Below are 9,812 nucleotides of genomic sequence, written 5' to 3' on the forward strand. Positions count from 1 at the left end.
AATGTGAACGTAAGAATTTTATATGGGGCTGGAGAGACAGTTCACTGGTTAAGAGCACCAGCTGCTCCTCCGAGGTCCTGAGTTCAATTCCCAGTAACCACATGGCGGCTCACACTCTAATGCCTCTTATGGTGTGCAGACAAAATATCTGTATACATAAGTAAACTTTTAAATTATATTGCTTTATTTTATATCACGTTTCATGTTATTGGCAATTTTACCTTTTGGCCATTTTATACATTTACATGTTGAGTAGTTGGTTCTGCACACACACACACACACACACACACACACACACACACACACCCGTTACCCTTTCATATTTTTTTGTTTGGTGTTGTTTGAGATAGGGTCTTGCTTTGTAGCTCTGGCTGCCCTCAGACCCCCAACCCCATCCCCCAAGAGATCTGCTTTCAGGGTTAAAGCATGTACCCTGACTGGCTTCTCTGATCATTCTGTTTTTGGTTTTTTGAGACAGGGTTTCTCTGTGTAGCTCTGAGGGCTGTCCTGGAACACATTCTATAGACCAGGCTAGCTTTGAACTCAGAAATCTGCCTACCTCTGCCTCCCACGTGCTGGAATTAAAGGTGTGTGACACCACACCAAACTCTGGTCATTCTTAAAACACAAAAACTCAGGAAGAGGTAGAATGGTATTACATGCTGTAATCCCAGCACCTGAGAGCTGAGACAGGAGGAGGACAGCTGCTGTGTAGGGAGTCTGTGGAAGCCTGAGTTTTATGTACATGAAACCCTGGCACAAAATAAAGAAAAGGAATAAACTGGTTTTTAATACAGCATGGATAATTTCCAAAAGAACTGTGCTACAGGCTGGAGATAATGGCTCCTTGGTAAGAACATTTGCTGCTCTTACAGAGGACCTGGGTTCAGTTCCCAGCACCCACATCAAATGACTCACAACCATCTATAACTCTGAGTAAAAAGCCTAGCAAAACTACACGTTCGGCAGACAGAAAGCAGCAGGGTTTGCCTGTGGAGCCATAGTGGAGAAAGTGACGCAGAGCAGAGGGAACAGTAGACTCAGAGGCCCAAGGAGACCCTGGGGTAGGTGAATCGTCAGTACTCTGCCCTTCGATTTTGCCTCACGCCGTTACCTCACTAGCCTGGGAACACTCTAATGTAGACTAGTTTGGCCTCAACTAAGAGCTGGGCCAGGTGCAGTGTGGCCCATGTCTTGAGCCTACCCAAATGCACCAGTGATCTGCCTCAAAAACAGAGCTGGTTTTCTGAAATGTTCTATAAGCCACTGCCCCCAGGCCTGGTGATTGTCCTTACTCTTGGTTGTGGCGATGGCTTCCTAGGCATACAGACATCAGAACTCATGTAATGATGTACCCCAGTAGTGTTTGAAGAAAAGAAGATAGAAAAAAATGGAATACGTTTATACGGTGACTGAGCTGGACGTAATGGCTCACACCCATAATGGATTATGGAGGCTGGAGCAGGAGGATTACTGGGAATTCAAGGCCAGTCTGGGCCACCTAGTGAGACTCTTCAAAATAAAATAAGCAATTATTATGTGCCAGAGTCACACGTTGCTGCGGGGTTTGGGGAGAGCCTGAAGCCTCAAGCCATACCTCTGAGACTCAGCATAGAGAAGGAATTTGATTAAAAAATTTAAATCCAGATGCAAAGAAAAAGGAAAGCACCTGGTGCATCAGGACCGCAGGTGTTGGTTTGTGTCTTTCCGGGAAGGTCAGAGAACAGGGTGGGCAAAGCCACCGGGAAAGTAAGCCTGGGCTAGAGCCTAGGGCGCAGTGTTGGAGGAGCGAGAGAGGGAGTCACTAAGTGGGCAGCTTTCGTCCCTCGGGCAGTTTGTGCAGTCTAGACTTTGTGTTCAGTTTTAGAGGTCATGGTTCCTAGAGCAGCTCCATCGTGCCCGGGAGGGAGGTCTTATGCCCCCTGGGCTGTCTCACGAGCGAGGTTCAGGTCTGGACAGCAGCTGCTGAATCTCTGTTGCTCCTCGAGCTGCACCTGGGCAGGAAGGCATCCAGCAATCCAGCCGTTTGTCAGCAGCTTCTCCACAGGAAGTCGGCCTTTCTCTGGCCAGAGGCACCTGACCCTGGAGACCTGCACGCCTGACAGAATAGCCGTCTTAGGCACAGATCTGAGTCCCCTGTCTGGTGCTTTCTAGTCATATCTGTCCGCCAGACGCCCCAGATTTCTTCAGAGTTCCTTGTTTCCTTGTCTGTTTTTATACTCTTCCCCCCAACCCCCCAGGGCTGACTAGGAAGTTAAATTGGGATACAGTTGTCAAACCACGTTAAAAATGCCAGCAGCAATTCGGAAGGAACATGGAGGGCTCAGTAAGACCAGAGGAGGGAAACCCCAGCAAAGCCTGGGCTAATGGAGGTAGCTGCCAGACTGCATGGCTCCCTTCTGTCCTGTCCCGTCATCTCTGCCACTGACAAGCCAGAAAGAAGGCAGGCCAAGCTAGAGGTTGAAATGAGAATTCTGCTCAGTGGGCATCACCGAGACACCCTAGAGTCCCCACGTAGCACTGGAACTGCTGTGGCGGGTAGAACTAACCAGGAGCAAGGCAAGACTGCAGGTTTTCATGCTGGGGTCTGAGTAAGAAGAGGGCAAACCAGGAAAGGTAGTGCTGATTAATTCTCCCAGTGAATTGTCAGGCAATGTCAAGAACGGAGGGGTATTTAATTACCTGGAGTTGCATTGTTAAATAAAGATCAACTTTCTCAGCATGTCCCAGGTCGGCCACAGCTTCCCAAGTGCACCACCACACCAGCCTGGCTACTCTCTTATATCTGTACCCTTGTCCCTCAAGTCACCTGAGCTGGTAAAAAAAAAATAGCCCATATGTGTGGACTGCCTTAATCTCTGAACTGTTTATTCTGTCTTCACCTTCTCGTGCCTCATGCCATCTGCCAGCTAGACTCCTTGCTGGCCACATGCTTTCTTCTGCATGGAAGGTCGGGTTTGGAATCAGCTTCCCAAATAAGTAACATGGATGTCTAACTATTGATTTGTCTTCTTGTATTTCAGTCCTTCCAGGGAAGTCAAGGGCGAGCCTACCTCTTCAACTCAGTGTGAGTGTCTCTGACTGGGGTATCTGTCTTGAGGGGCGGGGAAGGCACTTCTGATTCAGTAATGACCTCTGCCTTAGTAATATTAATAATAATAACATCCTTGGGGCATCCCCATTAACAGCTGGTAGTCAGTTACCTTAGGGGGATTTTGCTGGCAGCATCTCCAGCTAAAAATAACGTGCTCGATACAGTGTTTCCGGCACTGGATCTTTCCCCAGGGAAGGCTTAGAGGGGCCTCTGCTAGAGCTTCAGCATGAGGGTCAGCCAGACCTGAGATTTGTGATGGGCGAGAGTGTGTGTGTGTGTGTGTGATTGTATGTGTATGTGTTTGTTTGTGTGTGTTAGTGTGTTATTGTATGTGTGTTAATGTGTGTAATTGTATGTGTGTTATTGTGTGTGTGTTATTTATTGTATGTGTGTTAGTGTGTGTTATTGAGTGTTAGTGTGTTATTGTATGTATGTGTTAGTGTGTGTTAGTTATTGTATGTGTGTGTTAGTTATTGTATGTGTGTTATTGTATGTGTGTTATTGTGTGTGTGTTATGTGTGTGTTAGTGTGTATGTGTGTTAGTGTGGTATTGTGTTATTGAGTGTTTGTGTTATTTTGTGTGTGTGTGTGTGTGTGTGTGTGTGTGTGTGTGTGTGTGTGTGTGTGTGTGTGTGTGTGTGTGTGTTAGGGGAAGGCTTGGGAAGAGCCTCATCCCTTCACAGAGGATGTTGACCCTGCCTGTTGTTGCCATGGACATGAGATTCACAGCCTCTGACTGGGAGAGGAAGACAGAGCTCACAGGCCGTGATAAACCGTGAAAGGAAATCTAGCACATTCCTTGCAACAGGCATTCTGTAAAGCCTGGGTGATATACTCCAGGCTTAGTCGCCCTTATGATAAGGACGGAAACACACGGTCTTGCTCACCGTCTCAGGTATCCTTTAGTCCTCTGTACCCCCGTGGAGGTCTCAAGGCTGTGACCCTCCCTTTCAGTCACCAGATTAGGGAAGAAGGGATGGCTGAGGCGGTGCTGCCAAGCCTGACAGACAACACAGGGTTAGAGCTCTAGAAATCTAAGCTTACTCTAGGGGGAGAGAACCCATCCCCAAAGTTGTCCTTGCTTCCACACATGCACCACAGCATGCATGTGTCCACCCCTCAACAAGGAAGTGTAATGTGAATTTTCTTTTCTTTAGTTACAAGATTAAAAGTCTGTGTCAGAAAATTTAAATCCTAAGCAAACTGTCACGCAGTGCTATTTTGGTCAGCCCACAGAAGTCGGTCTTGTAGATCTAGGATTTATTCCCACAGTTCCATGTGGTTACCTTTGAGGAGATGGATGTTTTTCATTTCAGTTTTAGACCAGCTTCTTCTCCCTGTTGGCTTCCCTGGGAGTAGCCTTGTCCAGTCGGTTTTTGCCAGAAGCTCAGCTTGAATGACTAATGGTTGTTTATCCTTCTGACTAACCACCCGCTCGCTCACTCGCTCGCTCTCTCTCTCTCTGTGTTTGGCGTAGAGTTAATGTGGGCTGTGGGCCTGCAGAAGAGCGGGTGTTGCTAACAGGACTACATGCCGTGGCAGACATTTACTGTGAAAACTGCAAAACCACTTTGGGCTGGAAATATGTAAGTACAGAAGGGCCAGGGAGGGAGGGGCCATGAGGGAGGGAGGGGCCATGAGGGATAGATACCAAAAGGCCTCCTGTTAAGGGATGCTTTCTTCCAAGGCTGCCCTGGGCCCTGGGAGTTCGTGCCTTTGACTGAGATAGGTATCTGAGTCCTCCTGTTCATTCCTTCACCTGCCCTAGAACAGTTCTGTGGGAGTGAGTTCATGTGCGTATTTATTTATTAACAGGACCTTAAAGCATTTCCTGAACGCTTACTGTGTAACCACGCACTGGGGAAATGGCTCAGTCGGCAAAATGCTTGTCCATAAACATGAGGACTTGAGTTCCAATCCCCAGCACCCTTGGTAAAAGCTGGGTGCAGCCATACATGTGTGTAATCCCAGAGCTGGGTAGGCATAAACCAGGAGAATCCTGGGGGCATCCAGTCTAGCTGGTCAGTGAGCTCCTGAGTCAGTGAGAGACATTCTCCAAAAAGTCACTGAGAAAGACACTTGACATTAACCTTCTAGCTAACACACGTCCATTTTTTTCTTTCCCTCACACATAAACACACACATGGACCCCAAACCAGTATATAAATATACACAAAAATAAACACTAGCTATCCAAACGTGGTCCTACACACTTGTAATCCATACACTTCAGAGGTTAAAGCAGGTAGGTGACAGGCCCAGACGGACCACATGAGACCCTGTTTCAGGAAATAGCCAGTCAGCCAGCCATCTAACAAGATACAGAACTGAGTGGGTCTCCTAGCCGGCTTTGAGTCACTACAAAAGTATGGTCAATGCTTCCACAGCTACCAGCTAGTTTAAATGCCGTCTAAGCAGCAGAATGAGGTTCCAACGGGGCCCTGTCTCTTAGCTGACCTTTTGTGCTCACACTCAGCCTTTTCTGGGCTAATCAATACAGTACCACCTGGCCATGGCGGTGCAAGCCTGTGGTTTTAACATTTGGGAGTAGGTGGGAGGAGGAGCTTGACCTTGCTGTGGAACTAATAAAATCTCTAAAAATAATAAATAAAAGTTTATTCAGGGAAATAAATGGGGCTGTGAGGTGGCAGTGGTGTTAGGTCTCACTAAGGGCCAGACTGGCCTGAAAATTGGGTCCTTTCTCTTCAGTCCCCCACAAGCAGTCATTGCGAATATGTACCACCACGTGATTGCAGTTTTGTCGATCCCAGGGCTGCTTCATCCAGTGAGATGCTGGATGAGAGGAAGAGATAACCCTGAGTTGGTTTTTCATTTGTTGCTTGAGGTTCAGGTTGGGTGATCTGACAATTTTATAAAAAGCCGTTGCCTAGAAACTTAATGCAAGTGAGTGCTGTAGAGAGCACTTGCCTAGCAGCCCTGAGTTTGATCCCCAGCCTCAGGAGAGGGGAAAAGATGGCATCCACTGCCTATCACCATGGTGGGGAGGATGGTAGGGAGCATCTGGTGCCTGTATTGATCACCTTGGTATACCCGATTCTGTTCTCCTCAGTGTTGGTATTTTAACAAACCTATGGAACAGCCCTCACAGAGCAGTGGCTCTCAACCTTCCTAATGCTGTGACCCTCATGTTGTGATGACCCTCCAAGCATAAAATCATTTTTTCAAATATTTTATTTATTATATATAAGTACACTGTAGCTGTCTTCAGACACACCAGAAGAGGGCATCAGATCTCATTACAGATGGTTGTGAGCCACCATGTGGTTGCTGGGAATTGAACTCAGGACCTCTGGAAGAGCAGTCAGTGCTCTTAACCACTGAGCCATCCCTCCAGCCCCGCATAAAATCATTTTTGTTGCTACCGTATGACTGTGATTTTGCTGCTGTTGTGAATGATGATGTGAATATTTTTGGAGGTTTGCCCGAGGGGTTGTGACCTATAGGTTGAGAACCTCTGCTATAGACACTGAGTAACTAATCAGTTGGTTACGTGAGCAGTTTCAGAGACTGACCAGATTACTGACTCTTCTTGCTGGAGTCCAATGCCACCGTCATGGATGCCGGTGGGCAGGTGGATTTGTTTTTCCTTAATTCTATTTACTAGGAAAACCCTGTATCACAGGGTGGCTGGGGACTCACTGTGTAGCCCAGGCTGTATCCTTTTCAGAATGCCCCTTGGTAGCTAAGTAAAACTCACTCACCCTGGTATTCTTACTCTCCAGACACACAACACACACACACACACACACACGGTGCCAGGGAACAATGAAGTATCAGGGAAATTCTGCTGAATCCACAGTTGTGTGCATGGAGTGTTCGCACATTCTCTGGGCTCTTCCTCCTCACTTTGTAGATTGATTCTTCACTCAACAAGACACTTACATTCCGGGTTCTGAAATAGAAGTTGTAGGTCTCTAGTAATGCCCCACTAGGCTGTGGAAGCACCTGCCTCTGATCCTAGCACTTGGGAGGCAGAAACAGACCAACCTCTGAGTTCCAGAACAGCCAGGGATACACAGAGAGACCCTGTCTTGAAAAACAAAAAAACAAAAAAAACCCTGTAGTTCATATCAATGTTTTGTCAGAACTTACTTAACAGCTGGTTTCTTACTGATCTCAGAGGCTCAGCCAGAAGAGCCTCTTGTCTACTGCTTGTGCCTCAGTCATTACCTGAGTGACTCCAGGGACCAGTGTTCTGGGATAATGCATAAACGCCTGTGTGCCTTGTCACTGCATGTGAGATAGTCACATGGGCAGGAGAGCTTTCTGTGGGCCTCCCTGAGAGGCTCCACAGGGGTGGAAGCAACCTGCCGGGTAGGTGGGGAGGGTGGGTGGGAGGAGGTTCTGCAGCTCAGGGGTTCAAGCAATGTCTATCACCCTGGTGAACAGCACTGAAAGAAAAACACTTGATTCTCGCCTGACACAGAAACAGTGAGAGCAGAAAATAAGGCCTGGTTGGCCTCAGCACTGGGTTCTCTTGCCATCCTACTTAGCATGACAAGTACATCTTAAGATGATAGCCAGGCTTTCCCGTGCTCTAAGAAACTAACGAAAATAACATGGAAACATGAAATGTCTGTGAGGAAGACTTCTAGTAGGCTTCAGAAATCCCAGTGTGTGTGTGTGTGTGTGTGTGTGTGTGTGTGTGTGTGTGTGTGTGTGTGTGTAAACGGTCATCAGCTTAAGACAGGGATCACTATGTAGCCTCCTAGAGCTCACACAGACCTGCCTGCCTTTGCCTCCCGAGTGCTGGGATCAAAGGTGTGCACCACCTGACCAGGACTTTTTTTTTTTTTTTTTTTTTTTAAAGAAACCAAGAAACTTCCCATGAAACCAAGGTTGTCCTCAACTCCAGTCCTCCCAAACTTTCTTCCAGATTCAGCAACTGCCTTTCTTCTGTTTACTGGGGGCCTCTTATCTGGCTGTAGTCTTCTAGGAATACAGCAGTGTACAAAGCAAGACATTTCTGCTTAAAGTTTTTACTGGCAACGGAGAGTTGCATACTTGTGGGTATTGGAGAGGAAGGAGCACTGAGAATGGAGATAAAGAAGGTGTTGGGAAGAGAGGCCACGGTGCTGCAGGTGAAATCGGCATCTCAGGTTGAGAAGTGGGGAGGTGACATTTGAGCAAAGGTGTTTAAAAGAGGAGTGATCCAGAATAAATTTGTGATGATACTGAGGACACACACACACAGATGTCCCCTCAGTCGTGCTGCTAACAACAGGAACTCGGGCTGTCTGTGCTGGAGTGTTTGGTGCACCTGACGGCCGTCCAGGTGCCTGCCATCAGTGCCATCACTGCTTCTGTGTCTCTGCGGTCATCTCTGCCTTCGGTCACTCGGTGTCTCTGTTTTACAGGAACACGCTTTTGAAAGCAGTCAGAAGTATAAAGAAGGCAAATACATCATTGAACTCGCACACATGATCAAGGACAATGGCTGGGACTGACCTGATAGCATCCATCCGGTCCAGCATCCAGCGAATGCCACCCAACTGAACATTCTACCCAAGCGTGAGAGAGTGACTGAACGCACTCGGTTCCATCTACGTAGGGGCCTTGCCATCAGGGGGCATCCTCCCACCCTGACGCCATCATTTTTGGTGACTGGCCTCTAAATCACTGTCTCTCTGTCTCTTTGCTTTGTATCTGTGTGTGAGTTGATCTCGGCTTCTCTGTTCTAGTGTTGGCTGAAAACAGTTATGAGCGGAACGGACCCTTGGCTGCACGGTGGCAGCCCGCCTTGAGAAGGGGGTCCCCCCGCCCACGAGAGAACTGCCTAGTGGCCTGTCAGAACAGTGGCATGAGGACCAGAAAAGGGGAACCTGAGAGTCCTGGGATTGGGGAAGGGGCAGGAGGGTGGAACAAAACTGTACTGCTCTTGGAGACCTGGCAACTTAGGCTTGAAATAATTGACTCCTTCAAAAAGGACAAAGAGGGAAAAAAATACCTCATGGCTTTTGTTCTCTCTGTTGACAAACTCCTGCCCTAGCATCAGATGTGCCAGGACAGCGGGTTAGCACAAGAAGCAGCCCTGATTCTAGCTCAGGGCAAGACCCTGGCATTCTGGGCCTGGACTGAAGATGGCCCTGCTAAAGTAAATGGGGGTTGGGGGTAAAACCCAATGGGTCTTAGTGACTCTGCCCTCCCCCTCCCGGGCGATCACCTTTTCTGGGCCTCCTTGGCCGTTGTAGGTTTCAGGAAAAGATGTGAGATGCAAATGCCCTATTTAGCTTGAAACACAGTAAAAATCGATAATGGAGGAGAACCAGGAACAGGAGGGGGGGTTGTAGTAGCCTGGGAGCTCCTTGAGAGCAAGCAGGAAATGTCAAAGCTGAGAACCTGTCGGCAGTTCTACGAGAGCAATGTAGCAGGGGCAAGGAGGAAGAGTTCAGATTTGAGCCAGGCTTGGCACATCTTTCAGATGTTCAGTAGCTTCCGTGGGACCAGCAATTCTTTGTGCTTAGTGTTTCTGGGTTTTGGGTTTCTTTACCCCCTCCAGTTCCATCACCATAACCTGGGAAACAGATCCACGACTCCATCCCTCAAGCCTCTAGTCTTAGACCTGAGTGTCCTGTGTGGAGAGACAGCTTTTGACAGTGTGGTCCAGCAGCGGGGAGGAATTATGGATTCAATATTAGTCCTTTACCACCCCACGCAAGCTTCCTTGAATTTAGGGATGGGGAGAGAGAAATCCCCG

The 9,812-nt window shown here is 48.0% G+C and overlaps 1 protein-coding gene across 1 annotated transcript in view; it reads left to right on the forward strand.

Moving 5' to 3' along the window:
• Ypel2 (yippee like 2) overlaps nucleotides 1–9,059 on the forward strand; it is a 32,208-nt gene extending 23,149 nt beyond the window's left edge. The window contains exons 2-4 of the mRNA XM_032912392.1: nucleotides 3,024–3,067; nucleotides 4,572–4,680; nucleotides 8,473–9,059. Of these exons, the coding sequence (XP_032768283.1) occupies nucleotides 3,024–3,067; nucleotides 4,572–4,680; nucleotides 8,473–8,562 (243 nt within the window). The 3' untranslated portion in view covers nucleotides 8,563–9,059. The remainder of the gene's footprint in view (nucleotides 1–3,023; nucleotides 3,068–4,571; nucleotides 4,681–8,472) is intronic.
• Nucleotides 9,060–9,812: the final 753 nt, after the last annotated feature.

Source organism: Rattus rattus, chromosome 9 (assembly GCF_011064425.1).
Source record: "Rattus rattus isolate New Zealand chromosome 9, Rrattus_CSIRO_v1, whole genome shotgun sequence".
In the NCBI taxonomy this organism is placed as follows: Eukaryota; Metazoa; Chordata; class Mammalia; order Rodentia; family Muridae; genus Rattus; species Rattus rattus.